At 32.2% G+C, this 23151-nt stretch overlaps 1 protein-coding gene across 1 annotated transcript in view; it reads left to right on the forward strand.

Moving 5' to 3' along the window:
* LOC124367182 (tetratricopeptide repeat protein 21B-like) overlaps window positions 1-23151 on the forward strand; it is an 84268-nt gene that overhangs the window by 21078 nt on the left and 40039 nt on the right. The window contains 6 exon segments of the mRNA XM_046823832.1: window positions 6168-6386; window positions 17232-17414; window positions 19318-19503; window positions 20977-21105; window positions 21107-21196; window positions 22254-22451. Coding sequence (XP_046679788.1) covers window positions 6168-6386; window positions 17232-17414; window positions 19318-19503; window positions 20977-21105; window positions 21107-21196; window positions 22254-22451 — 1005 coding nt within the window.

A 23151-nucleotide genomic window follows, 5' to 3' on the forward strand; every position in this document is an offset into this window, starting at 1 on the left:
AAAAAGAAAAGGTAGAAAAATGAACAAAAGCAATTAATTAACTTCTTAAGCGTTTAACTATTTTTTTTATTCATTCGACCCATTTAAATTTTCTTTCCTTTATGAACATAACCAGTCTGATCAATTATTCCCCGTACCCTTCGTTTTGATATCTCTCCTCTGATTTATAGAAGAAAGTCTGAAATCCATGTAATTGCTTTAATTGCAATAAAACTGTACTGCCTCGTCTCATGTTAGCCCCCTTATTGTAAATCAATTTTATTTTCCAAACAAATTCCTGTAACCTGTAAGGAATGGTATCAATATTTTGGCAGTGTATTGTTGTAAATTTTGAAATACAGTATTTCCAGATAAACAAATTTAGAAGAATATTATCAGATATGAAGGCTGTAATAGATTAAAACTAAACGATGTTGTACTTTAATTTCACCAACCGATCACGTGCTAGAAGTTGTTTATTAATATCATAAAACTCGGGGAGAGGATGAACGGGAGGACTAGAAGAGTCTGTGACGTCACGTTATGTCACGTTATTGCTGGCAAGGGCATGAATGGCAGGCAGTAGGCACATGGCAGAAATAGCCAACATGCCATCAGCATGCATGCATCAGACACAAGGCACGCACATGACACAGTGACTCTGTCAGTAGGCGTGCCAATAACAATAGGCCAAATTATTCATTGGCTTCAACATTAGAAGGTGGCTACAATTGGGACTGATGAACATTTAAGATTAATTTATACATACTGAACATGTATTATCATCGATGATAAGACTAAAGAAGTAGTGCCAAAATACGTTAAAACCGCTTTTCTTCATATATTAGACTATATGTCGTAGTCTCCATAATATGAATACCTATAGAAAATCTATGTTAAAATTTATTTTGGTTCCACCTAGTTTCAGTTATGTATTTAATAAAAATTAAAACTAACACTTATTTTGAAACATAATTTTTGTGAAGATGTGCTTTATAACCATGTTTACCATTAAATACACTTAAGTGATGCAAGTATGAACATTTAGTCTGGTCAACTTGACCTCAATATTAAATATAATATTCTGTGTGCATTTATTTCCGTACACGCTGAATTTGTATATATATATATATATATATATATATATATATATATAAACACTGCAAGATATATTGATCAAGCAATGCATAACACAAGACAAATTTTTATCACATTTTATATCTACGGTTTTATAATGTATTCATATTAACATAATTACAATAACAAGAAGGGGATTATGACTAAATATACAAGTATGATTATTATTACTCTAATAGAGCTTCCAAGTAGCACAAGATATAGGTTGAACTGATTGCAAATACAGGGTGTCAATTAAGTCTGGAACCTCTTTTTTAATTTTTGAACCATAATAGAAAGAAATACCAAAGTTCACACGTGCTTACTGGTGATAGTAAGTGGTAGGAGAACATTTTGAACACTTACTTTGATCACAGGTACTTAAAAATTGGTGTTTACTTGTAATACTTAATAATTCACATTGTTCAATTGTTTTAAAAATTCAAATAGCTGTAACTACTGAATGAATCCACCTTTTTAAGTCCGGGTTTGCGGCATTGTACTCTGCTAAGTAAGACCTTTAATTTGATACCAAACTTGACCTATGCTGCTATTTAAGAATTTTGTCTGACTCCTTGTGGACCGTCCCCTAAAGGGATTATCTGGTCGGTAATTGGGCAGATATGTGCGTTACTATCACCAGTAAGCACGTGTGAACTTTGGTATTTTTTTATATTGTGGTTTAAAAATTTAAAAAGAGGTTCCAGACTTAATTGACACCCTGTATAATAAGTATCTTTTTCAAGATATCAGGTTGGATGGATGCAATCAATACAAATTTATAATATTTACATTAATATTTTGTTAAAGACTGAAAACGCATTAAATGTATGTCTTGATTTAATTTTAAAGTTATTAGTAAAACTATATTCTTGTCAGAGGACTTTATTTCTCTCAGACCCCCCCCCTTGCACCCCTGTTCCACCTAGTGAACCTCCTTACTTGGGTCTCTCACAGACTACTCGCTAAAACCATACAATTTTACATAAACAGATTATTCTTACCTTGTAGATCCTCATTATGAGAAGATTTGCTCTCAGAGTGTAGGGCTTTCCTCTATTGGCTTTTGAAATAGAAAGTAATGAAACATTAGAAACTATTTACTCAAGGGCCATGACACACACTTTTTTTTTCTCTCTTAGGACAAGAAGCTTATAAATTGCACTTAGTCCTGTAAGAACCTTTGTGCTGCTTCCGGAGTGACAGGATATTTAGGATAGGCAAGGTTAGGGAGTAGGGGCCGCCTCCTATCAAGATCCATGAGGAAGAATTAGGGCACTACATCTCAAAGTCATGTCTCCCCGGAAGAGGGGGAGGCCAGCTCTGAACCAGCCTCTCCAGTCAAAGTAGGCAGGGGGTGGCACACCCTAGTTGAGGTTAACAAGAACCTCTGAGGAAAGGGAACAAACCCCACTAACTCCAACAGTCATCTCCCACAGTAGACTAGACCTATCAAATTGCCCATGAACCCCAGAATCACAAAATTTGCGGTTAGTGAAGTGCCGCTATTAGACATCATAAGGTTGCCCAGATTGAAGTGGCACATCGGTTTTTGCTGTGCCCAGTGGTGGGTTTAACTGGTAGGTATAAACCAGCCAGAAGTGATCCCTGCTGGGTAGACACACGCACTTAGTGGCATATGTTGCACCTAAGTTCTGGATTAATTGTTCTATAAAATACAAACACTGAGTAAAAATCGCAATTTTGTTTAACTACTCTGAAGGTTTGACACAAAATTACTGCAAATAAACTGTATTCAATTATTTAACCCTGCATCTGGCAGTTGAAATTCCTATAATGGCAGGCACTATTTTGCTAGTTGAGCTTACCTTCATCCAAACCTATGCAGAAAGCTTATTATTGAAATAAAATATAGACTATCATATTATATATTATTTTACAGTATAAAACCTGGAACATTGTTGTGCAGTTGAAATAATTTTTTTAACAAAAATTTACTGATATTTGTTTCATTACAATTGGAAAAAGTAAAAGTAAAAATAAAATATCCAAAAGTAAACCTTTTTACAAAATAGAAATAATTTATTTTATTACTTTTCAAAATATACAAAATGTCCCATGGAAGGTTTTTTTTTATAGAAAACATTAAAAAAGTTCTAATTTTCTAAAGCATTTTAGTTTTTTGGGGTAAATATTGTCTTTTTACAAAAAAAATGACATATTCCACATTCTACGTGTTTAGATATTTTCTTTATGCTTATTATATTTTTAAACCTTTGTAATGTTGTACAGCATACAATTTCAAAAAAGAAAAATATATTTTCATATTTTTTTGTACGGGTTTATATGTAAAAAGGTTTGTTACAAATCGTAAGAAGACTTTTTAAAAAAAATAAAAGTTTATAAAAACACAAAATATATTGAAAGATAATCCTTCTAATGAAGTGAAATTTATTATAATAAAAAGAACATATGTGCATATATACATACATTTTTTAGAGGAAAATCCCGTTCTTTCGCGTTCTGTTGAAGTCCGCAGGCAGGCACAGTAAACCAATATTTGTTTTGCAACTTTATAAATTCGTTGCATAGTTATTACGCATTCAATAAACTATATATCAAATTAATCCGTGAAACATCCTGATTAATGTAATATATTTGTCCTACTTAAATTGTATTTTCGATACCAAAAGATTGATTAAAAATATGACTGCAAAATTGACTAGTGGTCTAACAGATGGATGGTTAAGTTGGATTTGATGTACTAAAACAATTAGACGTGCGGAGACATGCCGCGCTTTGTCTAAAGACTGTTATGAAATGTAGAGAGCACAACAATAGTGAGTAAAACTTTGTGAAAGTTTGCCCTTCACAGGGTGTGAATTACAGCCCTTACTATCTCCAGGGAACCCTGTCATAAATATAAAGCTTGGCAGCCTGTGTTTATGGCTCTGAACTAAAATTTGAGACCCTTCCACTTTACAGCTCACAACATGTCACCCTTAGTATTTATGACTGTACTTCTAACAACTTTCTAAAGGTGAATTGGTGCCTGGAAGTAAGGACAGACAATTCTAAGTGTGTTTCATTAGTGTTTCTACAGTGTAAGCTGAATCAGTAAGGCAAATGAAATAGAAGGCATCAGTCCAGAGTCATAATTGCAGCAGTGGGTTTTAAAGTTAAACATGACCTAACATAATGACATTTTGTAATATACTACTACTATACACTTTAAATAAATGGTTAAACTTAATTTGTATTCTGATTATTATAGCTAGAAATAATAAATAACTCAGTATGATAAAAAAGTGAACTTTAATGATGATAAATTGACATACAGGTTTGAATTTTGAAACAAGATGGAGGATACAATAACGGTAAATTTTTAAATACAGTTCTTAAATTTTAGGGCAGGGTGGTCATGCTGGCTTAATGAAATAGAAATATTAGGTATTGTTTTTAATAAAAGATATTGTAATTTTGAAAAATAATTTTGTTAAATTTTAATTATATTAATTTTGAATTGTTAGCCAAATCGAATGTTCCTGGGTTTTATATTCTTCCAATGGATCACTGTTAAATTTAAAAGGAACTTTCTCACCCAATGTATGTCTTCTGCTTCTCTGTACTTCAGTGATAATATGAATTTAATAAATTAACCTTTCTTTTGAATCAAATACTGCTGAATAAAATGTAACCGGTTTCTTTATTTAAAATAATAATCTTGCTTCACTTCTTCTATATCCCTCTCTCCTCTAAGCTTTAAAACCTCTGCTCTCTTCACTCAACAATCATCCCTGCACACTGTATCACTGACTTTAGTTTACTCTATAACTTTTGAGTTTTATATGTAATAAGGTGAATTTTGATTAATTTTGATATATTTAATTTTGTATTTATTATTGTTTGTATTAAAATTTGAGACAATTTATAATTAATTATTCCTTAATTATTTAATTATTATTACTAATAAATTTCTAAATTAAGTTAAATATTGAAATGAATGTGAGATGGGTGTATGAAATGAGTCATTACAATTTTTTAGATCTATTAAACATAATAATTTGAACTCTTTCATACTAATTCAGTAAAAACTTGTTTATTCCCTGGCTTCAGGTTCTGTCCAAATTTATTTTCTCGTATTATTGGTCTTGTGCCTCCAAAGAGATATCACTTGTCCTATTCTGACATTTAGATTTTTCACTTTTCATGGACGTTAACCGTAGGTGTCGCTGTTATCTGAAATGTAAGTTCGTAGTTGATATGCACAGTTTATGTATGAAAATTGAACTGTTAAGAAATTACTGTAAATGTTTCATACTTAAACTATACTTTGTGAAGCAGATTAATGTAAATAAATATAACTTATTTGGCTTTTGCAATATCTTCAATGAAATGCTCTGTTATTATACTGTTTGTATAATTTCTTCCTGCCCTATCACCAGAGATACATTCTAATATATTTGGAGGAAATTGGCTTTTGCATAGTAAAATGAAAGTGTACAAGTGCTGTATATCAATCAAAAGCTTATCTTCTCAGCTACAAGATACCCTTATATTTATTGCCAATAAACTTTTCCAAAGAATAATTTATTAACATGTGTTATTAAGTTTTTATAAGCAAATTTATTTTAAAAATGTTTAGTTTTGAAGGTACGGTTAAAAATATTACTTATCAGTAAAATATGCATTGGTGATGCTTTTATTATTATCAAATGGTAGAATAATGTATAACCATTTATTTGTATTGGTCTGATCTCTTCTTCAGGTAAAAAAATAACCTCACACTTAATTACAAATTAGGTTAAGATAAACAAATCATACCAGAGCGTTGTGACACGCCTAAGTCGGGAATTACAACCACCATGTTGTGTGTCAACTTCACTAACTCTAAAACATGCACTTAGTAAATTATGTGTTAGGTTAGTTATTTGCCTGAAGAAGAAGAGATCAGATTGCAAAACATAGTGTTACTGATTTTTTGTTTCACTGAACAATGGCAAATGTCTGGAAGAATCCTTTTGTCATGTTAATTACAATATTCTGTGTTGAAAGCTGGATATAATTTATGGACTCTGTGAAAGTCAATTGTATATTTTGTGGATGTGCAGGACAAGAGCAATGTAGACGCTATACTGGGTGAGTTGGCATCCCTGAGCCCAGCTGATGGTCTGCAACTAGCCAACCAGCTGATAGTCCGCTATCCGCGCAGTACTCCGCCGCTGGCTGAGAAGATGAGGCTCCTGTTGGCCATGAAGGACTGGACACAGACTCTGGACACTGCCTCCAGGCTGCTCACTCTGGAGCCGGACAACTTGGCAGCGCTAGAGGTGGGTCAACTCTACTCTGTACTCTGTACTCTACACCAGACAATGAGTTGGTTTCACTGAAAATGTGTGGTTTCCTGCCAATGTTAAAACAAATGAACTAGGAGTTGTCATGGGGGTCTTATTGTTATGTTAAAAAAAACTATGCTGCAATTAACTTTTAAAATTAATTTTTTTACATATTTTAATAAATATTTACGTTTACTATATAACTGTATTATAGTTAAATAATTTGTATTGATAAATTGTATTCAAACAAAAACTGTTTCTGTTTTAAATAAAAATAAACTATTAGACACTTTTCTTTCAATAGATTTAAAATATATACAGACTTTTAATGTGATTCAGTGAGTGTGGTTTTTTTACTCATTCTGAATGGGACACATTGTATTGTATCACTATTACACAATTATTGTAGAAAAACATAGAACTAATGAATGTACAGCAGAGTCTGCAGCAGATGTATTGGCACACAATATCGTGTGATTAATTGGAACTACTGCCAAATAGTACAGTTCTAATCATGCTGCCACTGTATGATTAACAGTCATGAGACTTGGCAATTAACTAAGTCACTTGTTAAACTAACAATTTTGCAAACCAGTTTTTCATTTAAGTATCAGGCTTATAATACAATACAAATAATTGCAACATTTTCACCATCTCTTCATCGTCGTCAGTATTGGCTTCATTATTTTAAGCAGTTTTCTGCATCATTAATTTGTTTCACAAAAATTCAATTTAACTCTCATATTACCAGTTGATTAATTCCCAACAGTCTCAGACCCATTCATCTTCTCTTCACACCTTCCTTTCATGTATTTACTCCGTCACGTGAATTGTACTCTGGCTATACAAGTTTGTATTTTACAAGAAGGTAAACATAAAAATAAGAAAATATTGTATTCTATAATAAAGTTAACAGAATAGTATCAGCATACTCGCTTTACTCTACAGACAAATTTAAAGATTCTTATCCTCATCCTAATTATTTGTGATTAAATCACTTGCAGATAATTGTCTTAACTTTAACATTTTATACCAAATAATAATTTTAGTGTTATGCATATTTTTATTATACTGTAATAAGGCAATAAATGTTTTATCTCTCTTGGGTTACTGAAGCTACACTTCGCTTAGTTAACCTTTTTCACAAATAGCTGTAAAATATATTGGTGACTTACTGCTTCATCTTGTCTGCTTCAATTCAGTAGAAAATACACATAAATATATATTATAATTTATTAGTGTTACTAATACCAGAGCAGATGCAAACACTGGACTGGTGACGCCTCAGGAATGTGATATATCCCTTGTGACGACTTCACTGAATGAATTTCCACCTTTACCAACTACGACTAGAACTGTTTCAGATAGTAACTATTCCTTTAACTCTTGTAAAATTTCAAATATCTCATGCTCCAAAGTTGATGAAAATGTAAGAATTTTAAAGCAAAACAGAAATGTGAGACCGGATGCCTTGCCTTTAAACTCCCCAATAACTCGGATCCAAAGCCCCACTTAAATAAATTAAATAAAAAATATAAAAATAAAAGCATAAAAATTTTTCACCAAAATATTAGGGATTTACAGATTCGTGTTGAATCTTTAGAAATAACACTATCCGAATTAGACCCTCAAATAATTGTGTTAACAGAACACAATATGTCAAAAAATCAAACTTGAACGCTTTAACATAGAAAATTATATTTTAATATCAGAATATTCTCGTACTACAACTTCGGGAGGAGGTGTAGCAATTCTCTCAAAGGAGGGTTTAAGGGGGAGGCAGCTGGTTTTTCCAACTGTTGTTGAACTTTGTCAGGACAAATTATTTGAATGTTGTTTAGCTAAATTTAAGATAGAAAAGTATAGTTTTATATTAGCAGGAGTTTATAGAACACCTCAATTTAACAATAGCGAATTTTTAGATAGATTAGACTCTCTTATAGAATTTCTTGTAGCAAAAGACAAATATTTAATCATTACAGGAGATTTTAACATTAACATGTTAAATGAATCTAAAGAGACAAAGGAACTTAAGAACATTTTAAATCGCCATGGAATGAGTTTCTTAATTGATTTTCCTACTAGAGTGACACCAACATGTAAATCCTGTATAGATAATTTTTTGACAAATATTAATAGAAATGAAGTTAAAGTCTCAGGAATTATAACAGCCTTATCTGACCATGATGCACAAATGCTCGAACTTCTGCAAACCCAAATAAAAACTGGGAAAACATTAACTTTTGTTGGAAGACAATTTTCATTAAATAATATGGTACTTTTTAAATCTTTATTGGAAAAAGAAGATTGGCTCCCAGTCTTTTACTCAACAGTCAATGAAAAATATGATTGTTTTGACAGTATCTTCAGATACTATTTTAATCTTTGTTTTCCACTTACACAAATTAAAAAAGAAAATAAAAAGCACACTTGGATTACACAAGATTTAAAGGATGAAAAAAATGAAATAATTTGTCTTAGTAAATTGTCAAGGCTTACAAAATCTGATAATTTAAAAAATGAAGTTAAGAATAAAGTTAAACAATACAATTCAAAACTAACTAAATGTAAGAAAAATTATTTTGATACCAAAATCAAAAACACAGAAAATATTAGTAAAACAACATGGCAAATTATAAATAAAGAAACAAAAAAGAATAAAAGTAAATGTGAAGGCAATCTTGTACTAAAAACTAAAGAATCATCTATTAGTGATCCATCTCTTATTGCAATCTCCTTTAATGATTATTTTATAAATGTGACAGATGCACTGTTAAAGGATCTATCTTCAGTACAGCCAAAATATGACAAATGTGACAATCACAAACCTGGTAACACTTTATTAAAATTTCAATGCCCGCCCTTGACTGAAACAGAATTGATACAAATTTTTGACTCTCTCAAAAATAAATCGTCTAGTGGATATGATGGAGTTCCAGTGAAATTGATAAAATTTGTCAAACATTCCTTAAGTAAACCATTATTGCATTTAATAAATTCTTCTCTCATTACAGGCATATTTCCTGACAAATTAAAAGTTTCAAAGGTTATCCCAGTCTTCAAAAAAGGCTCAGCAACAGATATTCAAAATTATCGTCCAATTTCAATTTTACCATCAATCTCAAAAATTTTTGAAAGAACCATGTATCATAGGTTAGTCAAACATCTAGAGGTAAATGATCTTTATGACAAGGCACAACATGGATTTCGAAAAAATAAATCTACTATAACAGCATTGGTAGAGTTCACTGAATCTATAATAGAATCAGTTGACAAAAACGAAAATGTAACAGGAATATTCATGGATCTGTCAAAAGCTTTTGATAGCATATCTCATGACATTTTACTCGAGAAATTGAAAAATTTAGGAATCAATAACATCCATCTAAGATGGTTTGAAACATATCTTTCCAATAGAAAACAGTATGTTGAGATATCTCACATAGAAAATAACAAATTACAAAAATTTCAATCTAACATCCAAATAGTAAGAAATGGAGTACCTCAAGGATCTATTTTGGGTCCTTTATTATTTATTTGTTATATAAGGGAAATGCCAAAGTGCCTTAGTATTCTTGAAAATAACAAAAACCAGCTCTGTTTATTTGCAGATGACTCAAACTTAATCATTTCTGCCAAAACAGAAGCTGAATTAGAAATAACTGTGTATTTGGAACTTTCAAAAATTACAAACATTTTTCATTGACAACAAATTAGTTCTAAATACGGAGAAAACTAACTTTATTTCTTTCAGTACCAAACAAAGTAGAAAACACTCAAGTCCCAATATCTTATTAAATGATTCCTGTTTGGGTCAAGTTCACAATACAAAATTTCTAGGACTAATCATAGACAACAACCTTAGCTGGGATTTGCATATTGAACAGGTGATAAATCGTATCAATTCTGGAATATATGCTATTAAAAGACTGTCTTACTTATGCAGCTTATCAGCTTTAAAGATGGTCTTTCATGCCCACATTCAACATTTCATGCCCAATTAACATACTCAAAAACAAATATTTTCTTGTCTTGCCTCTAGTTTATACTTATTAAAGTAGTTTTCTAAGAATATTATAATTTGTACTTTTAAATTTCTGATCTACTGAATAATTGTAAAATTTAATATTAGACGAAACTCAAAATTTAACTGTGTATAGTAATATTATAATTTTTGCATGACTATGCTAAAGTAGTCACATAAAGCATAAGTAGATTTACATGTGTAAATCATAAATTAAGTTAATAATTAGGCCTAGAATTAGAAGTGCAGTTGGTTAATGTAGTGATAGTTTTGTGCTCAAGTAAAGTGGTCTTGTGTGATGGGACGTTCTAAGAAACGCTGTGAATTATATAAGTTTTTCTTTGAAGATTCAATGTATGTTAAAATATTTTTATACCATTGCTTGTGTCAGTTAATATTTACTTTTGTGTACATTTAGTTTTTAGTGTCCATTTTTATTTCTGGATTTGTGTTCCCTGGTTTATAACTGAAATGCATAAAACAATGAAAAAAAAAAAAAAAAAAAAAGAAAAAAAAAGGATAATCAGGGTGGATGGTTGAGTGAAGTTTGTGCTCCTCAAGTTGGACAGAAATTCAGTGACTTTTAGTGAGTTGTTTTAAATTAAAATTTAACCAATTTTGATAATAAGTTCTGTGCTTCAATTTTAGGTTGTCAGTTTACAGTTTTGCAAAGAAGTAATATAATAACTTTAAGTTTTCTATTTAGTAAAATCAGGAAATTCCAAGAAGGCTGCACTTTTGATAAGAAAGGACTGATAGCTGAGTGGCTTAATTGTCAGACTCTTGAATTGAAGATACCTGGTTCAAATACACCTGGTGACATTTACTTTTTGCCACTTACCTTTTGCAGCTTGTTAATTTAATAAAGCTGAAACTTAAAACTAATTATTTTAGTATTCTTACCATATAAAGATATTAAAGTAAATAACATTTGGAACATTTTATTAAAGTATAAAGAACACATTATTTGATTACGATAATTAGAATGGACAAAAAAATTAAATGTCCATGTGGAAAATGTTTAAAAAATATTAGTAAATCTTGCAAAGCAGTACTTTGTAGAAACTCCTGCTTACAATGGCATCATCTTGAATGCACTGATTTAACTGAAAATGATTTCAAAGAAATAAAAAACTCGAATATCAGATGGAGTTGCTCAAAATGTATTGCAGCATTAAATGCTATTGACAGTGAATGTGAGGATGTCGATGAGGTTGATTGTAATCTGGCTCTAACGGAAGAACTAAAAAATATGAATTTAATGATAAAATCATTGAGTGCAGACCTTGATGAAGCTCAAAAGAAGATTATCCAGCTGAGAGAAGAAAAGACAATACTCCAAAATATAGTTTTACAAAAAGAAGAAGATTTTATAAAACTGAAAGAATCAATTACCAAGAAAAATTGTAAAAAAACAAATTATGTAGAGCGAAGAGCAAGTTTACCATTAACAATGGGAGATTTTATACAACCTAAAGCAAATAAAAGGGAAATTAAACTTACAGCTTCCACCACTGAAATGGACTTTAGCTTGGTGTCAGCTAACAGATTTCAACCTCTGGCAACAAATAATGAAGAAAATGACACAAATAGTCAAAATTCAAAACAGGTTTGTAATAAAAAAATAAACAAAATACTTTTGTGCGCTGATAGTCATGGTAAGGATGTAGCCTGGCATTTAAACAAATTGCATCATTCTTCTAGCGCTATTGGTTTTGTACGCCCTGGTGGTCGTTCCAAGCAAGTACTAAATATGGAAAATATTGAGTCCGAGATTCAGGGAGCTAAAGACATTTTAGTAATGATATGTGGGACAAACGATGTAGCCCGAAATGAATCACAAGAAGCCTTAAACTGCATTTCAGACACTCTACAGCAATGCAAGGAGAAAAATGTAGTTCTGGTAGATTTGCCTAATAGATATGATCTTGCAAACTGGTCATGTGTCAATGAAGAAACAAGAAGGACCAACAGTGCCTTAAAGGATCTCATGTCAACACATAAAAATCTCAAAATTGTTGAAGCGAGCAGAGCTGAGAGGGAGATGCATACCCGGCAGGGCATGCATTTCAACACCAAAGGAAAACAATGGTTGGCTGAGCAGATCATTACAGCGATACAAGAGTTCAACCTGGAGCAACCCATAGCATCAGCGGGAGGCAGACAACTCAGCCCGAGATTGAGAGACCTGACGACCCAGGAGGGAAACGGTCAACCACCCCCACCAGGAACCAGCCCATAGAGGACGACACCTGCACTGCCAGGAAAGATTTTAGTTTTAGTTTTAGTGATAGCAATTTAATTGGTAACTCTAGTTGTTTGTTATATTCAGGGAATTAAAAGCAAACTGGATGAACTTAACTTATTGCTTGCAGATTTGGGAGAAAAAATCTGTATAATATGCTTGAATGAACACTGGCTTTCAAAAGAAAATGTAAATTTATTGAATAATATTGAATTTTTTCAAATTAGCTGATTTTTATGTTAGAGAAAACTGTACTAGAGGAGGTTCGGCAATCTTGGTCAGAGAAAACTCTGGAATAAACTTTAAGGTCCGAAATGATTTAAAAATGTACAATGATAACTATTACTTTGAATGCTCCGTAATAGAACTTTTGGATTTAAAAACCCCAATAATTATAATATCTTTATACAGAACTCCAGATAATTGCACCCTTAATATTTTTCTTGAAAAACTTGGTGGCTTATTGGATAAATTCAGAAATAAAAAAAATGTCAATATTTTAATAGCTACAGACTGCAACATCAATGTATTAAATAAAAAGGAACCACAAACATTATATGAAATACTTAATTATAATGGCTTTAAAATAAATATTGTTGAGGTAACAAGACCAGCAAGTGGAACATGTCTAGATAACATAATAACAAACAATAGGTTTAAGAGTGATAATTTTTTAGTTACGAATGTTGGCCTCTCTGACCACAATGCTATTATAACAACTTTGCCCATATTTGAAAATAGAAGTAGGGATAAATATGTTATTCAGAGAAGATACACTAAAGAAGCTAGACATGACTTTATGATCAACGTTTAAAAATACTGAATGGGAATTCAGCAATGCCAAAAAAGTGAATGAAAACTTTGATAGTTTCTTAAGAGAATTCCTTTTCATGTTTAATTGTTCTTTTCCACTTAAATCCGTCAAAATTAGAGGGAAGATTAGAGCAAAGTGGATAACAAAAGGGTTACAAATTTCAAGTAGAAATAAGAGAAAACTCCACAAACAAGCACAAGTTTCAAATGATGAAGAAATTAAAACCCATTATAAAATATATAATACAATTTTTAAAAAGGTTGTTAGAGAAGCTAAACGTAGAGCTAATGATTTATACATAGAACAATCTAACTGCAAGGGTAAAGCAGCCTGGCAAGTTATAAAACAGGAAATTGGTATAAACACAAAAAATCATGATGGAGTAAGAGAAATAGTGGTTAATGGGAAAGTAATTAGAGAACATAGTGAGATGGTTAATCATTTTAATGAATCTTATTTAAAGACTGTAGAACAATTGAATATAAAAAGCTCTCCGGTAAAAGCAGTGGGAAAATTACAAAAAGTTAACAGTACGTCTTTTCGTTTTAAACCTGTTCAAGCGAAACGAAATTCATAAATTAATATCAACGTTGCCTAACAAGTGGTCTACTGGCTGGGACGAAATTCCCTCAATAATTGTTAAAGACTGTAAGGAATATCTTGTGAAGCCAATAACAAATTTGGTTAATCAATCGTTAGGAACAGGTGTTTTTCCAGACAAGCTTAAATATTCAGTAGTGAAACCCATTTACAAAAAAGGTGAGAAAACTCAAGTCAAAAACTATCGTCCAGTTTCATTGTTACCAGTGTTTTCCAAGCTATATGAGAAAGTAGTAAACCATCAATTATACAAATACCTAGAAAAAAATAGTCTGATTACTGGATGTCAACATGGCTTTAGAAAAAATTACTCAACTGACACAGCACTTACCAACCTTGCAGAGGAAGTTTACAGTGCTTTGGATGGATCACAGTCTACAGTGGCAGTGTGCTGTGATTTATCAAAGGCATTTGATTGTGTAGATCATGATATCTTAATGAAGAAATTAGAATTATATGGAGTAGAGGGCACATCTTTAAATTGGTTTAAGTCATATATTACAGAAAGAAAACAAAAAACAACTTTAGTATCAGACTATAAAAAGTATCATTCAGAGTATGAAAATGTAGTGTCAGGAGTTCCGCAAGGATCGATTTTAGGACCATTACTATTTACATTGTATACAAATGATCTACCACAAGACATAGACACGAAATTAGTCTTATATGCTGATGACACCACAGCTATAATCAAGGAGAAAAACTGACATGTAATGAAATTATTAGTAGAAACAAACTATAGTTAAATTAGAAGAGTGGTTTAAAGTTAATGGAATGATTCTGAATACTACAAAAACAAATATTATTCACTTCAAAAACAGACAGCAAAGAGAAGAAATGTTTACAGTCACAATAGATAAAGAACAAATAAATAGCTGCAAAAATGTAAAACTGTTGGGAGTTTGTTTTGATGAGCATATGACTTGGACAGAACAAATACAAAACTTATGTAAAAAACTCAATTCTATTTGTTTCAATATGAGCTGTGTTACACACATCACAAGTTTAAAAACAAAGATGACCCTATACTATGGCTATTTTTACTCAATAATGAAGTTTGGAATTACATTGTGGGGCTCAGTAGAGATAACAGAAAAAGTGTTAAAAATCCAAAAAAAGATTATAAGAATAATGACATTCTCATCCAGAAGAAGTTCTTGTAAAGAAAAATTTAAGAAACTGAAAATTCTTACTGTCCCTTGTGTGTACATGTATGAAGTACTGAGTCAAGTTCATCAAAATTTGAACTGGTTTTCTAAAGAAAAAACTATTCATCAACACAATACTAGAAATAACAATTTGTTAATATATCCTGTACACACCACAGCCATATTTGAAAAAAGTTTGTATTATATGGGTATTAAACTTTACAACAAATTGCCTAACAATTTCAAACAAATGCCACAAGTTGAATTCTTAGATAGAATAAAAAGTATGTTTGTCAAAAAGGCTTACTACAAGATTTCCGAATTTCTAAATGACAAAAACATAATAATTTAGTTATGAAGATTAAGTGTTTTCTCCTAAGAAACTTAATTTAATATAATACAAAATTCAATAATTGATCTCCATTTTGTTATTTGAATATTGTTATATTGTTACCAATTTTATTGTTTGATTTATTCATGGTTTTATTAATTTTATTGTTTTACTAATTTTATTGTTTTACTAATTTTATTGTTTTATTTGTTAATTGTTTTAGTAATTTATTGTTTTATTTGTTAATTATTTAACTAATTTTATTGTTTTATTTGTTAATTAGGTTAATGAATGATTGTTATTACATTATGGTGTACTACAATTTTAATGTTATCTGACTCAGGAATGCTTTACAAAATAAATGTTTGACATAGGTTTTAATACTGTTAATTAGTTTATAGTTAATTTATTCATAGCTGAAAATATTAATACTGTTATTTAGAATAGAGCTTATTTATTTGTTAACAAATCATTTTAGCTAGAATCTTGTTAAATCTATTAGTACTAACGATGGGAGACCGAAAAAAGGGAAATTTCTGACTATGTCATCTGTCTTACCAGCATAGCTGGTATTACATCTTGTAAGATGTAATATGACAATAAACATTCATTCATTCATTCATTCATTCAATCCCATATTGCATATGGAATAGGTGTGTATGGAGGAACCACAAATCAAAATTTTAATAAAATTCTTATCTTGCAAAAAAAAGTGCTGCGAATAATGTTAAAAATTGATAAGGAAGAATCAGTTAAAAATCATTTCACTGAACTAAATATTTTAACAGTGCATAGCCTTTACATTTTAGAATGTGTGATGTATGTTAAGACTCATCAGTCCAGTTTCAAGAGTCACTGTGAAAATCATACATATAACACTAGAAATAAGAAGGAATTAGTATTACCTAAGCATAATTTGGAGTATTATAAAAAAAAAACTTCTTATGCTGGAATAAAATTTTTAAAATCAATTCCAAAAATAATATCAAGTGTTCGAGACATAAAGAAGTTCAAATCAATGTTAAAAAAGTATTTAATTCAAAAGGCATTTTATTCATTTGCAGAATTTTATACAATATTATGATTTTACTCATAACTATTATAGTAACTTATTTTTAGTGACGCTATTTATTGTACTCATGTGCAAAATATAAATAAAGATATTAAATAAAAAAAAAAAAAATACTATAGAATTACGTAGGAGGTGTAATTATGAATATTACTTCTGCTACAATTATGTAAGAACTGTAATCGAGAATATGACTTCTGCTTCGTGATTTTGTGTGCATTTTACTACTTATTATTAATCAGGTCAGGATCATCTGATTATACAATTATGTAAGAACTGTAATCTAGAATATGACTTCTGCTTCGTGATTTTGTGTGAATTTTACTACTTATTATTAATCAGGTCAGGATCATCTGTTTTGTTACTATACAATTATGTAAGAACTGTACTCAAGAATATGACATCTGCTTTGTGATTTTGTGTGCATTTTACTACTTATTATTAATCAGGTCAGGATCATCTGATTATACAATTATGTAAGAACTGTAATCTAGAATATGACTTCTGCTTCGTGATTTTGTGTGAATTTTACTGCTTATTATCCTGTCTGTTTGTGCAACATCCCTGCCTGTTAGATCTCCTTGACATGAGATACTGTGCCTGTGTAGGTGAGGGCTGTACACCAGCTGGCAGTGGCCGGAGACTACGCAGAAGCTGCAGTGGCAGTGAGGAGACACACGGCTGCGGCCGAGGCCCAGGGAGCTGACTTGTTGTGGCCAGCACAGCTTTACTCTCGACTGTGTGGCCGTAACACGACGATACTAACCGAGACAATCAGACTTGCCACACAGGTTGGTATTGCTAGATATATTTCTATAAATATGGGGAACAAGCACTGTACAATACATAAACAAAGTATACCTAATGTTTCTGTGCTATTTGAACTGTTTGTACAGCCACAGATTTTTCACAAAAACCATCTTATACAAAATTTGCAACTGTTTTAAATCACACAGTACGCACTTAAAGATATACATAAAAATATACAGAGGCTTTACATATATATTAATCTGTTGCTATAGGTGTTGCTTGAGGTATTGATATCGTGCCGTGCCAATAAACAATCGTTATTTGTGATTGTGGGTCAGAACCCAAGGCACAAATTTGCTGAAGTGAGCCATAAGTTATTTTTGTCTGTTTAGGCAGTTTCATGGTGCAGTTTTCCAGAACAGGTTTTCTTCTCAATAGTTTGATTAACATTGTTATTGAAAAAGAAGAAAGATTTCACAACTACATTTACTTAAATGGGTAATCATGAAAAGCCAAAGAGAGACCAAAAGCAGCACTAGCAAAAAGAAAAATAGACAATAGACAAACTCTTTATTTACAAATCATCAAGAAATGCAATGGCGTCAAATGTTACATGGTTAGTTTTTATTGAGAGTATTGCTCTTCTCTTTTCCAGTTCAGTAACTCATCCATGGTGTAGAATGGTCGGCTAGTAGCCATTTGGTCAGTGCTGTCTTCAGCCTCTGTCCTTGTAGCATTTTTATATCTTCAGGAAGATGCTTGAAGATTTTTCTGCCTATGTAGGATGGTTTCCTTTCAAATAGTTCAGTGTGGCAGGTGAAAATTTGAAGCATGGCGGGTGTTGTAGGTATGGATCATGGCTTTGTTCCAATTGCTCTTTGTCAACATGGACTATGACTTCTCTGATGTATAGGCCGATAATCGTTATGATTCCCTGGTGAGGGAAGGCATCTCTGCAGCTTTCTCTTGGGCCACGGCCAGGCATCATTTTGACTGCTCTTTTCTTAAGTAGCAGTATTCTACTTAAGTTTCTTGCAGTTGTGCTCCCCCAAACTGCAAGGCCGTATCTTTAAGTGTGACTCAAATAATGCACAAAAGGCAATTTTTGTAGTTGCGTCATCACTGGCATGCTTTACTCTTTTTAAAACATATAGGTATGAATTCAGCTTTTTGGAGAGTATGTCAATGTGACTGTTCCATGATCAATTGCTATCAATAATCATTCCAAGGAATTTTGTCTGACTTTCCATTGATACATCAGGCAGTCCGGGAACTTCTTCTTGTCTCTTTCCAAAAGCTAATTGCTTGGTTTTTTTTCAGTGTTGACTACTAAATCGTTTTCGTAACGGTATTGATGGGCAGTGTTTAATGCAGTGTAGGAGTTAATGGCTAAGTTATTTGGTGAGGATTCTGACACTAGAAGTGTTGTGTCATCGACATACATCACGGGAGCGGTATGTCATTTAGTTGTTTGTGTAAAAACAAGAAGCTAAGAGCATAATTGACAAAAACAGACAGTACTAACCTGCCAATGAGCTTTCCTATTATATACACTTAGCTGAAGAATTACTTGTTTCTTTCCCCCCACCCCAAAGCACTATTTCGTGTTTTTTCATACCCGCTTGTCAGAAGTCTGTCAGATAAATTTACACACAAATCTACAATAAAATTTTTTACCAGATTTAGAGTTATATTTTATCTACACATCAAAATTCTAAAGTGGAAAATTTATTTGAACAAATTTTTACAAGTTTATATGTACTACAGATATTATTAGAGCTAGGCGTTTCATACGAAGCGTTTTAGCTTGATTTGTAAAGAGAGAAATATCAATTTTACTAACCTTAAAAGACATTACATTTAAAAGCATTTGAAAAATCACTAAGGTGAATGGAATTTGATTGCACAAAAAAGTTGAGGAACTGTGTGTCTGTGTGTTGATAGGCGACACAGTTGAAGCCTCACGACACAAAGAGTCTGCTCGAGTTAGCCACACAACACAGACTGGCCGGTCGACTGGCTGAGGCAAACAAGGCGTACCGGACGGTCACAAGGCTGGACGGCACCTGTACCGCGGCACTGTGTGGTCTCACCTTGGTACAGCTGGCACAGACCGGTCTCACTCAGCAGGTATATTCTACAATATAGAGTCTTTTGGTACTAATAAAGTTCTGATTTATACGATTCCTATAATACAATGCGTCCAGTTGGTCAATATTTACCGTACAGGGTAATAAACAATGCCCTTGACCAACTGGACAGTTTTAGTTTGTAGGATCTTAATTAAATGTGAATGTGGCATAACACAAAATCTTATATGTTTTGCCGTTGGTGATTGATCACCTTTCAGCAGACGACACCAGCGGAAAATGTTAAAACGTTGAATGATATGCAATGATATATTGTTATGAGTGTATTTACTGAAAAGTGGTGCACAACAATGTATCATTACAGATATTTTCAACCTAAAATTTAAATGCAGCAATATATTGTTGTTGTGTAATAAATTTTTAAATCAGTATTATTTTTGCCAAATAATTCTAAATACAAGTCAATCAATAGAGAAATATATCTGCGTAAAAATAACAACTATAATAAAATAACAACGTTCATGTAGAACATTCAGTGCCACTTTCCAGATTTTCAACAAATTGTCTGTCATTCATAGATATTTATTATTTTACTAATAGAGCATTTGCTTTATCATATATACTTCAAATTATCTGGATTAGTTGTAAATAATATTTACTTTTATAATAAATTACTGCCAATAAAATATAAAGAAAAAATTGTTATATTATTATTAGCAATCAAAATAAGGAAAAACTTTTTACATTATAAATATAACAATAATAACTAAAACCTTATTTGTATATAATTGTTGTGCCATTTGATATTTTTTTAAATCAGAAATTTTCAAGATCTAAAGAATAAGACTAATTTTTCATATCCCAATGTTATTATTTAGTAAAGCTACAATTTTTTTAGTACAATTTTACAAAAATGTTAGTTAAAGCTTATAAATTTATGGATTTATGCATATATATTTTAAAAATTGTATAAATTTTGGAGATGTAAAACATGTTTTTTTATCAGTCAGTGAAGTGTAATTATTCAAGTTACGTTTGCATGTGAAGAGTGTGTGCGCCGTGTTGTCTTCTCTACCACGTAAACTGCACTCACTGTCAGATGTAATGCATCCCAAGGAGAAGAGACCATCTAAATGAAAGAATAGAAGTGGAAATGGTTCCAGACAACTTAGTGGCATGTAAATGAGAAGCAGTGAAAAAAATATATTGTTGAAACTGAATAAAGCAGAATCGAGATAAGTTCAAAAGCAGAAGAAGCAAACCTTAGAGATGAATAGGATGCACAGATGAATATGGGGAGATGTCACCAGGTTACACCCTGTCCGGTTCATGATGCCTGGACAGAAATAAGATTTTTACCCAGTGAGGCATCTCTACATAACCCAGATTAGAGATTTTGGAACACAATGTTCCACACCTTGTGCAAAAAACATATATTCAAGACGTGTGTTTAACGTTTTAGGATCTTAATGATACAAAAGCATTATTTGAAAAACATTGAATATGTCTACAGGTGACACAGCAGGTGGAGTTCCTGGTGGAGGTGATGGGCACGCAGCCTAGCCCCGAGCTGTTGATGTTACGCTGTCAGTGTGAGCGAGACTGGGGACTGCTGGACAGGGCAGTGACACTGCTGACTGCTGCCCGCCTCACACCTCGCCTACGGTAGCAAGTATCTGGCCTGTCTCAACCCTGACCTGCTCATGGAGATAGCTGACCTCTACCCTGACACTGTGAGTAGTGTGACATTCACTACTAAACCGTGAAACTGGATTCAAAACTAAACCCTCAGGAAAAAATAAAAAATTCTTTAATTAGCTATGGATGTAAAAGTTATCATACTTTATTGAATTTCAAATTTGAGTTCCTAATCCTATACCATGGAATGATGATGTCACAGAGTGAACTTAACATTGTTGGATGAGGGATGGAGATGCTTCCCCTAGATGTGGTGTTTCGCTTGATTGGACCGACAAGCAGCTCAGGATGTCCAGTATTGCCACAACAAATGTGTTACACATTTGTTAATAAAAACAAAGCATACCACATCAGTGTGTGAGTGCAACAGTCACATAAAAGTTATAAAGGTGTCAAATTGACAAAAGCACTTTGATCAAGCTGATATTTAAGGACACCTGTTAGCAATCAAAATTCCATAAATACAGCATGTAACAAAAAAACTTTTGACAAGAATGCCATATTTTATTGTAGCAGTGTTACTTTATTAGATTTTATTTTAGGATTGAGTACAGTACAATGAAAATGTTATTAAACTTCTATAGACGTTTAGAGATGATGTGTATTTGGCACATGATTTTATGTGGTTTAAGGTATTTAAGAAACATAAATATTTAATTACAAGTGGTTCAGAACCAATTACAAGAAGAACATTTCATTTAATTTTTGTGTTCTTCTTTCTGTGTGTGTAACCAGAATATGGTTGGGGTCTGCTTTGTTCAAACTTCGGTTGACAGTCCCTGATGGTTTGATTTCAGCACACTCTTTCGTTGTAGGAGTCTCCTACTTCACAGGAACTTTGAGTACTAATGGGAAAAAATGAGAATGTATCATGTGGAAAGACATCTCGAGAAAGATTTAATTTGTAAACTTTAAATTTTGTATTTTTGTTCACTTAATTTCTTCATATACAAGATGGTGCGTGTCCAACTATGGAATTGGGCTGAGCGCTGTTAAAGACTATCACTCTATACTTTGTGTCTGCTGGGGAATGTAAACATTTCTTTTTTGTACGATTGTCTGCCTGTCTATTTACCCGCAGGATTATTGCAGGTGGAGGGATTGGCCCGGCGAGTGGTGGTGCTGCGGCAGGTGGTGGACCAGTGTGGAGGCTTGGCGGGCGCGGTGTTGGGACTGGCTCGGGCACTGACCGCCAGCGGGGACTTGGGAGCCGCCACTCAGCTGCTAGCCAGAGTCGACCCGACCAACACGGACGCTCACCTCGTTCTGGCTCAGATACACCTAGCTCAGGTACAAGGCCAACACATGACTACACATAGACTAACCTTATAATGTGGTTAAGTGCAGATCAGGTTAAGAACTAAGTAATGTATTATGTTTATATTAAAACTGTTTAAGGTTACATTACAATGTTTTTATAAATATTAACTTTTTTTATTAAAAATGTTTATATTTTCTTGTCAATAATAGACTTAAGGTAAATGTATTTTGTATTAAATCCCACTCTATTATATCGGTCCCCGTAAACTGGAATTAGATATTCTCTACCATGCACACTTTTTTCTCGTTTGCATCGAGCGTGGTATAAAACTGATGTTTTATAAGTTACTTAGGTATAAGTTTAGATTTGTATTAATACTTCAAGTTTATATTTTTATTTGTTAATGTAAATTGTTATTAATTGTACTGTTGCCTTATTGTTATTTGAGTAATTACAAATTTTATCGGTTCTTTGTTTGTAGTTCACTTACCTAGCTTCCGGCAATGAATATTAGGTCTTGTTTCTGTTATTTATATTAAATTCTGTTTCAACTATTAGTCATTTGTTTATTATAGTTTCATAACTAAAACACGTAAATGTCTGTATATGATCTCTACTGACCAGTGTATAACTTAATGTGGCTACGCTGAACTGCGTTTCTTTGCAGCAAATAAAATAGCTGATTAAAAATTAATGTTAGATGTGAACAATGTAAGTATGGACTAATGA

Source organism: Homalodisca vitripennis, chromosome 8 (assembly GCF_021130785.1).
Source record: "Homalodisca vitripennis isolate AUS2020 chromosome 8, UT_GWSS_2.1, whole genome shotgun sequence".
NCBI classification, from domain to species: Eukaryota; Metazoa; Arthropoda; class Insecta; order Hemiptera; family Cicadellidae; genus Homalodisca; species Homalodisca vitripennis.